Here is a 15,238-nt window from a genome sequence, read left to right on the forward strand (position 1 = left end):
CGGGTTGCCCCTGACGATAGTTTCGGATAGAGGCACCCAATTCGTGTCGAAGTTTTGGAAACACCTGACAACCCGTTTGAAAATCGACAGCCTGCTATCCACTGCTCACCACCCCGAGACTGACGGACAGACCGAGCGTTTTAACGCGTCCCTGGAACAATATTTGAGAGCTTATGTGGCCTACCTGCAAGATGATTGGGAAAGTTGGCTTCCCCTCGCCGAATTCACAGCCAACTCCCACAAGTCCGAGACCACCGGAACCTCCCCGTTTTACGCGACTTACGGATTCCATCCCCGCATGGGATTCGAGCCGGTACCCCTGAACCAGCCTTTGCCCGCCCAGCGGGATGCCGAAAAGCTAGCCGCCCGAATGGAAGCCATTCTGGAACAAGCCCGCGCCGAAATGACCGCCGCCCAAGCCCGTTACGAAGAACAGGCGAACCGACACCGTACCCCGGCCCGCCGGCTTACCGTCGGCCAATATGTATGGTTAGACGCACGGAACATCCAGACCGCCCGCCCGCAGAAGAAACTGGATTGGAAGAACTTGGGACCCTTCCGAATTTCTGAAGTGATTAGCCCGTACGCCTACCGTTTGGACCTGCCGTCGTCTATGAGAGTACACCCTGTTTTCAATATAAACCGACTAAAACCTGCTGACGTTGAGCCCCTGCCGGGCCAACAACCTGCACCGCCACCCCATTTGGAAGTGGAAGGTGAGAGAGAATACGAAGTCGAAGAGATCCTCGACTCCTTTTGGGAAACCCGCGGCCGAGGAGGCCGCCGGCTGAAATATATCGTCCGTTGGGCTGGATATAGCGAACCCACGACTGAACCCGCCGATTACCTGGAAAACGCTGCTCAATTGGTAAAGAATTTCCACCGTCGATACCCCCATAAGCCCGGGCCCCGGCCGTGACGGAGCTCGGCCTGGAAGGGGGGAATACTGTCACAGACCTGAAGGACAGCCACTGGGCTGTCGCTTAGTCATGACCCCTGTCACGTGAAGGCGCGAGGGCCGAGCGCCTCGCGCGCGTATATCTACGCGAAATCTCTGCAGTCTCCGATATGTAGCTCCTCGAGCTACGTCTTCGTCAACAACCACCTGCTACCCTGTACCTGGAAGACTAGATAGCCAATATACTCTGTCCTGTTACCTGATCGCCCGCACCTACCTGTCCGCCCTGCCTGCCCGTGACACCGGACAGGATTTTAGGCGCGTATTTTAGGCTGTTTTGCGGAAAAAACGTGCCCATTTCGGTTTAATAGGGGGATAAATAAAATTTAGAAATTCTTTTATTTTTTCGGACGGTTTGAGGGATTTTCGGCGGTATTTTGGTAGGGTGTTGTTACGGAGTGGCGTGCCTGGGCGACTGCCAACCGTGACTAGCTCCACCTCACGTGACAAGGCGCCAGGGTGAGTTTGTTATTTGTTCGCTTAGGCGCGTGTACGCGATTGGCACTGCGTGCCTTTCTTCTTCCTTTACACTTAGCTTTAGATCTTCGAATAGAATCGCCCCTATATTGCAGCCTTGTCTCTTTGGGATCGCTTTCGTGACATTATCTAAAGCTCAACCAATCAGCTACCGGGAACGGTATAATAATATTCACGATACCGAAGAAAAAACACGAACGCCTATAAGGCACGATACCGAAATGGCCAAGAACGACGCCGAACGGCAGCCGACCGCCCAGTTGGGAAGGCAAGAGGTCGAATCTGACCACGGTCGCCCCGAGACAGGTCCCCCCCGCGCAGAGCGCCAGCGTCAGCAGCCTACGGTACGAACACGGGCCCAGCGTCGCCCGTCGACCCGGGAGCGCGTGGGAAATACTGTGACGGTTAGGGGGGAGGACGAGACCACCGATTCCCGAGAAGACACCGACGAACCCGTTCGGTTAGATGATTGGGACCAGCGAGTTTTACCATCAATAGATATTGATGGGCCGACACGCAAAACCAACGAGGCTCCTCTTTCCGAGGAAGAACACCAGATGATAGTAGACGAATTGGAAGATCGCATTGCCCATATGCAGGACCAAATCGATTTACTAAACAACACCAAGCAAGAAAACGAGGCCACCATTTCGCGCCTGCTCCGCGAAGCCCGTTCCCGACGAGAAACTACCGCGATTAGTATTGGTACCGGTTCCGGTGGTTCGCACCACAAATCCCGCGTAAAGGATCCTCCGACATTCTCAAATAACCCCGACAAAGACGAGGTTACTTTCGAGGTTTGGCACCGCCGGATTGAGAACAAGTTGTTGCTCGACGGAGCGCATTATCCCACCGATGCAGATAAGCGCGCCTACGTCGAGTCCCGTCTCGGAGGTGACGCCGCCGACACCTTGCTCCCTTACCTCAACGATACCCATCCCGATCAGATCACCACGTACGACGGTATAATGGGCCATTTGCGCGAGGAATACAAGGATACCAAACTCGAGGAATATAAGGATACCAAACTCGAGGATACAGCGCGGGACGAATTGGACAAGCTGATTATGTCGACGAAGGACAAGTTTATAATTTTCAAGAACAAATTCGTCAAACTGGCAGGTCAGAGCGGCCTTCCGAAGCGAAACTGGAAGCGGGAATTGCACCGCCGCCTGCCTACCAACTTGCGAGTCGCAATGGTTATATACCACCAGGATACCAACGTCTCGTTTGACGCCTACGTCCGTACGGCCGATGGCATCTCCTATAACCTCACCAAAGCCTACGCCTCGCGGACCGAAGATAAGAATAAGACCAAGACCACCTCGATTAAGAAGACCACAGGAGGGTCTGTTATTCCACGTGCTGGAGGACCAGCCCGGACCACCGGAGGCGCTGTTGACGAGGGACAGAAGGGCAAACTGAGTGTGGAGGAGATGCGTGGACTTATCCGGACAGGCAAATGTTTCCAATGCCGTGAACCGGGCCACATTAGCAGGAACTGCCCCAACGGTGACACCGGTCGCCCCACCATTTCCGAGGACCGAGTTAACCAAATTATTGCAAGCTACCATGGAAAGGGTACCGATATGTTTGGAGAAGACGTCGTCATGTCGGAAAACTAATTGCCCTGGGGAAATTGGACTCCCTCCCAGGGAAGGTGTGGCCAACCACCGAGATGTGCGAATTGAGAGAAAAAATCGCTGCAAAGCAAAGGCTGCTGGAAGAGCCGATACCCTACGATTTCTTACGTAGATATCTAGGCGGCGACCCCATGCTTATAGCGGCCAGCATTTCCCTAAATGGACTCAATTATAACACTCGTGCCTTGATTGACACCGGAGCAAATGGGTACGTTTTTATCAGCAAACAACTTGCTCGGCGACTGTACACAACGTTGAAAGCCCCTAAGATTGTCGGCTTCCACCCCCAAAAGGTTGGAGGCTATGACGGAAAAGCCTCGCAACAGATCGATACTGCTGCATTGGCCACTTTTGTAATACAGGGCCGGAGGTTCCGCGAAACGCCGATGCTGGTATTGGATATGCCACAAGAGATGATCGTGGGACGACTCTTCCTGGCGGAGCACGGAATACTTACTGACTGTCGTCACCGACGGCTCCAATTCCCGGAAAGCCTACCCTCATTGGCGGTATGTTATCGAGATATCGACATGACCCAATCACCAGATCCGAGGTCTGTGAGCCCCATACACCAGTCGGACGCGGATCGTCGAGATGCGGCCCTGGAAAAGAAAGATCAATCGGCCTCCCGACAACGAATGATACAACGACGAATCCAAGCCTTGGAAAAAATGACAGAACGCCCTCCGTCGATACCCCGGAGAGCAAAACTGCTGGCCAGGTCGGGACAGACCTGGGAGATCCCCACGGCCCGGGAAACTTACGCCGATCCGAATTTACAGGAGATGCAACGGGAACTTTACGACCTGCCGAGGCCAAAGGTTGAAGTGACAAGCCTGAGTTATACCCAAAGGAAAGAGACCAGAGAGGCCGAAGGTTCCTCTCGCATACAAAAGGATGCCAAAGGAAAATACATACTAAAGAGAGACGCGGTGGGTTGGTACAAAGACCGACAGGCAAGTGTCGCCATAATAGGCGCTATACAACTTATGCGTTTGGTGCAGGAGGATTCAGCCCTCTACTGCACCTCGATAAACGAAATCGACGATATCCTGCGGCAGAAGAATGCCGAGAGGCTGCTCCCTGATAACGACGGAGACCTGCGGGCGATATTGTTGGAAAGAGTTCCAGAACATTACCACGACCTGTTAGACGTGTTCAGCAAAGTGGAATCCGATCAGGTCCCGCCTTTTCGACCGGGATCAGACCATAATATACAACTCGAGGGTGACCCCAGAACATTGGGATATAGTCCACTTTACAAGATGACGGAGGAAGAGTTGGAAGCTTGCAGGAAATATCTCCAAGAGAACCTCCAGAAAGGTTTTATAAAGCCAGGATCGACCCCGTGGGCCGCCCCCATCCTGTTCGCACGAAAAGGCGATGGAGGACTCCGGTTTTGCGTCGATTATCGAAAACTGAACGCCCTTACCAAAAAAGACGTCTGTCCTTTACCGTTAATCGAGGAAATACTGGCCCGGATCTCCAAGGCTCGATTCTTCACCAAGATCGACATTAGGCAAGCTTTCCACCGGATCCGCATGAACCCGGAACATCGAGATTACACAACCTTTAGGACCCGATACGGGACCTTCCGGTATAATGTGTTACCTTTTGGTCTTACTAACGGGCCGGCCACGTTCCAGAAGTTTATCAACGAGATCCTGATGGAGTATTTGGACGATTTCTGTTCCGCTTATATGGACGACATTCTGATTTGGAGCGAGACTGAGGAGGAACACCAGACTCACGTCCGGCAAGTCCTGGAAAGGCTCAAAAAGGCTGGACTCCAGGCTGACATAAAAAAGTGCGAGTTCCACGTTACAGAAACACGATTCCTGGGCTTTATTATAGGCACCAAGGGCGTCGCTGTCGACCCAGATAAGGTAGCCGCCGTGAAGCAGTGGGCACCACCCACTACCGTGAAAGGAGTGCAGTCCTTCCTAGGGTTTTGCAATTTTTACAGAAAGTTTGTCCCAGAATACAGCCGGGTAGCCAAACCGCTAACGAATTTGACGAAAAAAGCGGTGCCTTTTCAATGGGACGAACATTGCCGCGTCGCTTTCGATACACTGAAAAAGGCGTTAACTTCCGCACCCATCCTTGCCCATTACCAAGCGGATTACGAAACAAGGGTAGAGATTGATGCGTCCGGAGGAGTGGTGGCCGGAGCGTTGCTGCAGCAGAACCCAAACACCCAAAAATGGCATCCGATCGCATTCTTTTCCGAAACTATGCAGCAGGCGGAACTCAACTACCCCATCCACGACAAGGAATTGCTAGCAGTCGTTAGGGCGCTGAAAACCTGGAGACCAGAGCTAATGGGTACCAAAAAGAAGTTTGTGGCGATTACTGATTATAAGGCCTTGGAATATTTTTCTACGAAACGGTTGCTCAACTCCCGGCAAGCGGCCTGGGCCGACTTCTTTTCCCAATATAATTTTGAGATCACTTACCGCCCTGGCAGCGAGAACGTGCTGGCAGATGCTTTGACCCGCAAGGCAGAGGATGTACAAAATCAAAAAGAACGTCAGGAAGCAGAACGCTACATGGCTATTTTCCGTCCTGTCGACAGTGCTGGCGACGACCTTTATGTGGTCAACCCCTTTTCATATTGGCAAACTGTTGCCGATGGCGGTTTCGGAGTGCTGTTGGCAGCGATCGAACCAACTGGCGCAGCTGGACAACTGCTGTTCGCTGAAGAGGTGCTCAGGGCCAACGAGCATTCACCACTGCTAGAACAGTACCGAATTAAGGCCCGTAACCCCGAAGAGAAGCACTGGACGTTGTTGCACGACAAACACGTACTGTACCGAAGGAGATTGGTGATCCCAGGCGACGGGGAATGGCCCGCCAAAGTGATTCGTGAAGTTCATGGGACTATTGCTACGGCCCATCCTGGCCGCAATAAGACCCGCCGTTTGGTGGCACAGCAGTTTTGGTGGCCAGGCATGAGCGGAATGGTGGACCGCTATGTCGCCAACTGTTCCTGTCGATCAGCCAAAGTTCCGAGAAATAAGACCCCTGGGCTTTTACAACCATTACCCGTGCCGGATCGACAATGGAGCACCATCGTCGTAGATTTTAAATCAATGCCCAAGTCGAAGTCGGGAAACGATAACCTGTTTGTAATAATCGATGCGCTAACGAAACGGTCGTGGGCCGTTCCATGTACAAGGACGGCTACCGCAAAAAATGCAGCCATAATGTACTACGAGGGTCCTTACCGCGTTTATGGTTTACCCACGAAAGTCGTTTCCGACAGAGGCCCGCAGTTTGTATCAGATTTGATCGACGAGATGTCCAAGATCTTGCAGATTAAGTGGAAGCTTTCGACGGCCGGGCACTCCCAAACAGCAGGGCAAACAGAGATTATAAACGCCTACATCGACCAAAGGTTGCGCCCTCATATTAACCATTTCCAAGACGATTGGGACAAACGTATGCCCGCAATCGATTTGGTGCAGGCAACGCTACCCCATGACTCTCTCGGAGGATTTTCACCTTTCGAGATTGGAAACGGCTACCCGGCCCATATGCATTTCGATTGGACGCAAAGGACCGAACTAAAGGGACTGCCTACCCGTGAGCGACTTACAAGAACCGAAGCTCAAGCGATTACCAAAAAGCTCGAAAGCTACGTGGAGGCGGCACGCACCCACCTCCAAATGGCGCAACAACGAATGTGCGACCAAGCCAACAAGCACCGCCGGGAACCCGATTTCGGAGTAGGAAGCGCCGTCTACATTATTAAAAAGCATTGGGTGACGGACCGTCCTAGCGATAAACTAGACTACCCGTTGACCAGATGTAGTTATGTGATTAAGGAGAAGCGGGGGCATTCCTACCGTTTGGAGTTGCCAGACTCTTGGAAGGGAAGCCGCGTATTTCATGCCGACCGTCTTCGGCTAGACCCACGTGACCCATTGGACGGACAAGCCGCAGAAAGGCCCGAAGGCGAGGTAATCGACGCGTCAGAAGATACCAACGAAGAGGAGTGGGAAGTCGAACGGGTAATTTCCTCGCGGGTGCTACGAGGTGTGCTTCAGTACCAAGTCCAGTGGAGAGGCTGGGACCCCGACCCGGAGTTCTACGACGCGGAAGGATTCAAGAACGCGGCTGTGCAATTGCGACAGTACCATAACGCCTACCCCGACAAGGCCGGCCCTCCCATGCGCCTAGAGGCCTGGGAAAAGGCTGCCCTCGAGAATCGGTTCGACCCGCCCGACGAGTACGACAACGCCCCGGCTACGGGGAACAGCACAGCCAGCAGATTGCGACGTCGCCGGTGAAGACAGAACAGGACACAGCAAGAGTCCTAACCGCTCGCGGGGCGGACGGGGGGTAATGTTACGGAGTGGCGTGCCTGGGCGACTGCCAACCGTGACTAGCTCCACCTCACGTGACAAGGCGCCAGGGTGAGTTTGTTATTTGTTCGCTTAGGCGCGTGTACGCGATTGGCACTGCGTGCCTTTCTTCTTCCTTTACACTTAGCTTTAGATCTTCGAATAGAATCGCCCCTATATTGCAGCCTTGTCTCTTTGGGATTGCTTTCGTGACAGGTGTTTTTCTTTAAATTATAATACCTTTTTGCGGCGCAAAAATATAAAAAACACCGTAATACGTTCCATATTTTAGCAATTTTAAAAAGAATTTATTTTTATTTTTTTTTAAAAAAAAAACATGTTTTTCCCGTACCGTATAATATTAGTAAACGTTGAAATAAAACAATTGTTTCATATATTTGAAAAATATATGGCCATTGCGACGATAACGCTGCAAATGTAAGAAATATTCCGTAAACCCAAATATATTAATTTAATAATTATGTTTTTTTATTTTTATATTTTTGATACGTCGCATAAATTTAATAATCCTCGAAAATATTTGAACTGCTACCGAATAAATATTTTAGTTAAACCGTCCGCTCGTATAAAATTTGTTAGTAAGTATTCCACCGCAATTTTCCCATTTTAAATTAATTGGCGTAATTATATATTTTAAATATTTATATATTTAAATTTTATTAAAAAAAATTTATTTTATCCCATTACCAACCGAATTATTTGCATATTATTATAAAAAACCTTAATTGCCCCGGGAATATTTAAATTAAAATTGTTTAACAATTTTTTAAACGCAATCGCTTTTTTTACCGTTAAATCCAAAATTAGCAATTTAAATTCCGTAAATAATATGGAAACCGTTGTTTGTTTTAAAGATTTTTAATATATTGGACCATTTCCAATTATAAATACGAAACCCTGTAAATTGCGTTTGGTTTTTACGCAATTGGTAAACAATATATTAAACGCAATTATTAAAAATTCGTGGGATTTTCAAAGTCCGAAACGAATTGTTGTCACGGCCAGGCATACATTGGAGAACCTCAGTGTATTAGGCGCTATCGACGAAAATTCTAAACTGAAGAGAAGAGAGAAATTACAATCAACGACGCGCTCAAGAGACGCGCTTAAATCCGGAGTAAGTGGACCCTTGTCCGATCCCTGGCTCAGCGTGGCTGGTAGAGCCGAGTCGTGATTCTGAGGGTAGGTCTGGGGGCCTGATCCTCACAATTGTTAGGAAATGTGTCGAAAATAGGTAACGTATAATTTAATTTGCCGCATTTATATGTTTTTATAATGGATTGGTTAAATACCTGGATAATTTTAAAACGCTGAAAACAATATTAAGGCGAATTATCACGGTTATATATATTAAACCTTTTATTTTTTCCTGGTATATTTGAATAAATTATCGGTTTCCTGGTTCGCTTTGGTTTGGTAATAATTTAATAGTAAAATAAAATATTGTTAGGAAAAATTTATCCATTTTGTGCAAATTATATTTTTGCGCCAATCTTTTAATATATAAATTGTATGCGAAATAAATATACCGTTGTTTTCGGTTTTTAATGGTTTTTATTTTTAAAAACCATTGTAAATCTTTGGTTGGCGGGGAATCGTATTTTTTCAAAACGGATGCAAAAATTTGTTTTCCCCTATTTTTGTCCCTTTTGTAATATATTATTAGGAAATCATCGATATAAAAAACGACGATAATTTTGTAGTTTTTGGAATAAAATAAATAGGGTTTTTTGCGCAGGGTTTTAAACCAAAATTGTGGAAAATGTTAGAAAATCGCTAATACCATAATAAAGCCGATTCTTTTATACCGTATAACGTTATTAATAGGAATATAAATATATTTGTTTTTTTATATCCTGGGGGCAAATAGTAATGTTAATTATATGCATTATTTTGCATGTAATAAGCCCACTTTTATTTGTATATAGCCAATTTTATTTAGTGCCGAAGTGGAGTGGGGAATGGTGGAATTCCGTTACTTTGTTAATGCAGGAATGCAATTTAAAGGTCAGCGAGTGGGGTTAGCTACCCTGTACCGGGTTTAATACCCACCCTGCACCTGCGAGTCAGCTACCCTGTACCGGGTTGAAAATTTCACCAAGTCAACGTTTAAATGCAAACCCAGAGATGGTTTGTATGCAAATGAGGGTGTTTTTTCAAAAACCCATACAAATTAGTTTTTCGGAAATTCATTCGCGGCACCGGAACCTTTTCTGGCGTGCGGACCCCCACTTCGATGTCGGAGAGTATGTAAGGGAAATAAAGCAAAATCTCCCCCAACCAATTATTTATCAGTACCAAAATTATAGTGCATTTCTACCTATTATTCAGCGCTTTTAGCACTGGTTATTTACCACGCCGCACCTAGGGTTTACCCCTATATCCCCTGTTAGCACCATTTTTATTAACAGGTTATGAGCCCGGAAAGGTTCTAGCTAGTGCACTAAAGCGCACTTTGCATTATTGGAAAGCCCTGTTTTCAGGCTTTAATTTGGTTATTGTCGCATATCCGCAGCACGTATATTGACGAAGATATTGCTGTTTTTGTGCAAATTGTTGGTTATAGGTGCTACGTTAGCACCTATCCCCCCTGTAATTACAGTGAGGGGTCGCTATATTAGCGTTTGACTCAGGCCCAATTTTCAGGCACTGCAGCGCTCGCTCGATTGCAAATCCCAAAATTTTTGGTGTGGTTTTTATGGGTTGTGCATCGCTATTGCGATTGGTTCAAATTTTTAGTGCGTTAATTAGGGTTTGCGCTAACGAGTCAGGGCCAAAACCCCTGTATTCGCCCGCTAATAGCCCAGTGATCCACTAACCGAACGCTGCAAATTACCCTGCAGGTTACCCTGCACCCACCTAGCGAATTGAACTTTCGATCGCTAGTGCACCTGGATCGGTACAAATAATACCAGGGCACCCATTAATTGTGGATTTAGGGATTCCAACCCTGTATTTTCAGTGGATTCGATCATTGAAAATAGCAATAAGCCCTATATTTGGCAAGTATAGGCCTGTAACCGTTAGAAGGCAAACGGCTATAGAAAATCCTAGATTGGGGTATTTACCCTTAGGCGACTAGGTTAGTTTTTAACTATAATTCAGGCCACCCTACAATGGAAGACAGCCCTATGTCGGGCCTCCCAGGCCCAATTCCACCGGATAGGGGCCCTGAATCCAGCCCGAATGAAGTTCTAACCGCTAAATTACAGGCGCAAGACCTGCAATTAAAAGCGTTAACTACGCAATTGGATCAACTTCAGCACACAATTCAACAGTTAACATCTCTGTTGACGCTGAAAAATGGTGAACCCACTAGTTTTAGTGGTATTGCGGGTATTAATACCCCCAATAGCGGTAATCTGGAGGCCAACCCACAGATTTTTAGCGCTAATACCGCTACCGCACCACCTAATCCACCCGGTAACCTAATTCTAGGTGACGGGATAGGTAAAGAACTATCAAAACGGGTATTTTCCTTCCCCGAAAATTGCAAATTAGTAGGGGCTAGCAATTACGACCTGTGGAAACAGGCACTTATAGTACAATTCAGGGCTATAAAAGCTGCGGAATTTATTTCCAACCCTGAAATTGGCTATAGCCTACCGGAACATGAGCAATCAGTCCTATTATTGCTTATTAAAGACAGCCTAACCAAGGAACCTTTAGAATCCATTGCATGGCATTCCAGCCCTGTAACGGCCTATAAGACCCTGGAAGATAGCTATTCCGTTGCACCCGAAATTAGCAGAGACTCGCTATATCGGGAATTTCACGCCCTAAATTTTTCGAAATTTAGAGGGTCAATACCAGAATTTAACAGCCGTTTTAATTCCCTGGTAGCTAGATTAGCGAATGCCAACGTGCAAATTAGCCCTATCGATGTACGAAATCAATACCTACGGGCCCTGGAGGGGACGTTCCCTACCTGGACCGAACGCCAACGCAGTACCCAACGGGCCCTGCAGGCTATAGGCCAAAATTCGGATCGATTAAATTTGCAATACCTTATGGCGGACCTTATATCCGAAAATTCGATTTCAGGCTCTACAACTGCCAAAGCCACTAATTACAGGGCTGAAGGTCGAAAATCAGGGAAAAAAGGCGCTAAAAAGGACGCTAAAAAGGAAAATAATGGGCAGGACGGCACCTCCAAATCACGAAAAAAGGGCAAATCAACCCCTAATTCGGATTCGGCTATTGCAAAAGATAATAAATCCTCCAATTCCAGCGAATCGAACGCTGGAACTTCCATGATTTCAATGGATTTCGAGTTATTTACGGGCTCGATTCCAGGTGACGTTAGCGTTTGCGCAGCGTATAACGCCCTGGAACAGGCAGGCGATTCGGGCGGTAATTTACCGTACCGGGCACTGCAACAGGAGGTTAATTCCGCTATTAGCGGGGTTATAGAATTATGTTCGGAATCGGATTCGGAACCCGATTATACCGGTAAAACGCTAAAACCACAGGTATTAGCAACTAATTCTAAGGCTAAGACGAAGCCTGGAAGCGGCGTAAATAGGGACCCTAAGCCCCGACGGCTAGGCTACCCGGTCCTGTACGATACAGGTAGCACGCACCATATCTTTGCAAATAAGCAATTTTTTACCGATTATACCCCCGGCTCAACAGTCGAAATCGGTACCGGAGGTGGCCCTGTTAGGCCTATTGGCACTGGAACTGTTAAAATACAGGTCCGGTATGGCTCCAAAATTGACGAATTTAGAGAGGTTACGTTAAATAACGTGCTATATATCCCCTCGTTTGGAATAAATATCGTTAGTGGGCTAATACACTACAATACAGGGGGCGTATTATTAAAAAATACCCTGTACGATCGGGATCGCAAGGCGTGGGGACGCCTAAATACCGCCAAAAATTCGTTCTGTTTGGAGGTAAAAGGGTGCGATATCCTTATTCGAAATACTACATCTACGGTTTCGAATTACGCCTGTGTAATTGGTGAATATAGCACCGCCTCTAGCCTAACCTTACAGGGGGTTACAAAGGGCTACGCAGCCCCGTTGGAGGTAAAACTAAATAATATAGTCCCTGAAGACCAAGACGACTATAAAATCTACACCGATTCGGAACCGGGAGAAAATACGGTAACGGAAGTGTTAAATCCCAAACAAAATAAGGATATAACCGTAGATTTACCTGTAATGCAGAAATTTAGTGCAAAAACCCCTGAAAATCCACGTGAGATTGGGCCCCGTAGGCCCGGTAAGCCGCTAGATGACCCTTTTAAGCAGCCTAATTCAAAAGGGGCTAATACCGAAAAAGAGGGGGTTTCCCACACAAGAAATCCGTTGTTAGAACCTCCTTTAGTACCGGAATTAGTGCAGGCCCCTGTAAATTACCTCCCTTTAAGCCTAAATCGAACTACCGATGGTTGGGTAACAGCTGAAGGAGACGGAATTACAGGCGATTGTGACGAAATCCAGGCCCAAAAAGCCCTGTTATGGCACAGGCGCTTAGGGCATATAGGGTTGTTATTGCTTAAAAAGACCGCTAAAAACGCAGACGGTCTACCTAATTTCGACAAAATTAGGGCTATTACCTGCATTACTTGCATTAAAGCCACCTCTGTTAGGCGTACAAATAAAGGGGCACTCCCTACACCCCCTAATATCCTCGATTCCATAGAGGGTGATACAGTAACCCTTAAACCTAACCCTCACAATAAAAAACCCGTATTTTTGTTATTAGTGGATCGAAAATCACGTTTTCGGTGGTCGATCTCACTACGGAATAAAGCCGGACCTACGGTTTTAGTGGCTATTAAAGGCTTTTTTAAGGTTTTAAAAGCTACGTACGGGCGCTACCCCACTAAATTTCATTTTGATGGGGGGCACGAGGTAAATACAGAGCTTCAAGATTGGTTTGCAAGTAAAGGTGTTAATTTTAGCACCTCCAACCCCTACAACCATGGCCAAAACGGGCTAACGGAACGGTCCGTTAGGGTTATTTTGGATAGGCTAAGGTCTACCATTTTAGCGGCAGGTCTACCACTATATTTATGGTGTTATTTACTGTCAGCCGTGGTTGATTTAGTTAACCGTACAGCGGTAACTAACAGGGAGTTAACACCCTACGAGGAATTTTATTCCGAATTTCAACCTGGATTACCACACAGGCCTAATTTAGGCCATTATCGGGTTATTGGTACCGTATGCCAGGCTATTATACCGCTGGAAAAACGCCAAAAATCCAACAAATTGGCTCCCCGAACGGAAACAGTAAGGCTTTTAGCCCATTTATCCAATTCTACAGCGTTGGTTTACGCCCCCGCCAGACGGGCCGTATATAAAACCTCTACCGTAAAAATTTTAGAGGGTATACCCGCTGAAAATTTGGCTATTCCAGGGGAAACGCTACAGATTTCAGAGGGGGAAAATCCAGATTTAGAGGGGGATTCTAATTCTGAACCTGAAGACGAAATCTACAGCGCCAAAACTTTGGATCCAGTGGATAATAATCCCCTACCTCCCGCAATTACAGTTCCTCCCTGGCCTGTACAGTCTACTGTTCGCCCCCCAGAGCTTATAACGGTAGCGGTGCCTAATTCAGCACCTAAAATAACAGAAGTTCCGGTGTTTTCGGCACCTAAAATACAGAATATGGAGTTAAATTCGCAGTTCGAAAACCCAGATCCTATGGATATCGATTACGTGCATTATCTTTGTTATCAAACCCAAAAGAAAACAAAGAAAAAGCCCACTAAAGACGGCGAACCAAATAGCTACCAACAGGCCCTAAAAAGCCCTGAAAGTGCTAAATGGTTAGCAGCTTTAGCGTCTGAATTCGACCAGATCGTTACTGCAAAAACCTTCCGTTTTATCCCTAAAATTAAAATGCATACAGGCCGTAGACTAATCTCTACCCGGCCGGTGTTTAAATTAAAAAAGGATGAAAATAATAAGCCTATAAAGTATAAAGCCAGGCTTGTTGTTAGGGGGTTTTTACAGGTCGAAGGCCTAGATTATATCGAGACTTTTGCTAGCACTAGTATACCGCCCACCTGGCGTATATTATTGGCTATAGCTAATGCACAAAATTGGGAAATAGAACAAATCGATTTTATCGGTGCGTTTTTAAATAGTGACCTTACCGACGTAGATATTTATTTGCAAATTCCAGAGGGTTTTAGCGATTGGGCTAGATCTTGCAGCCCTACTACCGCTAAAATTTTAGTGCAAATGGGCTATAATCCAAAGGAAATGCAAGTTATACTGTTGGAAAAGGCGCTATACGGTCTGAAACAGGGCCCAAGAGAATGGCAAACAAAGCTAAAAAGCCTACTTTGTACAGAAGGTTTTAAGCCGCTGATCTCTGATCCAGCTGTCTTTTATAATGCTAAATCCAAGCATTTCATTGTTACTTTTGTTGACGATTGCCTGCTAATAGGTCCTAAATTGCAATATATTCAGGATTTAAAAGCCCGTTTTAACAAAATATACGCATTGGAAGACAGGGGCCCTGCAGCCTATTTTTTAGGCGTTCAGATTATAAGGGACAGGCCTAACCGCCTGCTTTGGCTCCATCAAAGTCAGTATATAGAGGAAGCATTAGCAACGTTCGGATTAGCTGATTGCAAACCTATTTCTGTTCCCTTACAGCCGGGTGTGCTAAAATATAGTGGGGGCAAACCCGTAAATGCGCTAGAAATCAAATTGTTACAGCGTATTATCGGCACCCTAATGTATTTAATGCTATTAACGCGCCCGGACATCGGTTTTGCGGTTCAATGGTTATCTCGTTTTTTAACGAAAGCCACTACAATCCAC

The 15,238-nt window shown here is 46.8% G+C and overlaps 1 protein-coding gene across 1 annotated transcript; it reads left to right on the forward strand.

Moving 5' to 3' along the window:
* Window positions 1-9,350: 9,350 nt before the first annotated feature.
* Window positions 9,351-9,813, forward strand: MGG_16469 (uncharacterized protein; the record flags this gene model as incomplete). The annotated part of the gene is made up of 3 exons (XM_003710649.1): window positions 9,351-9,465; window positions 9,623-9,691; window positions 9,755-9,813. Coding segments are annotated over 3 exons (243 nt in total), but the record flags the coding sequence as incomplete, so codon positions are not given.
* Window positions 9,814-15,238: the final 5,425 nt, after the last annotated feature.

This window comes from Pyricularia oryzae, chromosome 1 (assembly GCF_000002495.2).
Source record: "Pyricularia oryzae 70-15 chromosome 1, whole genome shotgun sequence".
Classification (NCBI taxonomy): domain Eukaryota; kingdom Fungi; phylum Ascomycota; class Sordariomycetes; order Magnaporthales; family Pyriculariaceae; genus Pyricularia; species Pyricularia oryzae.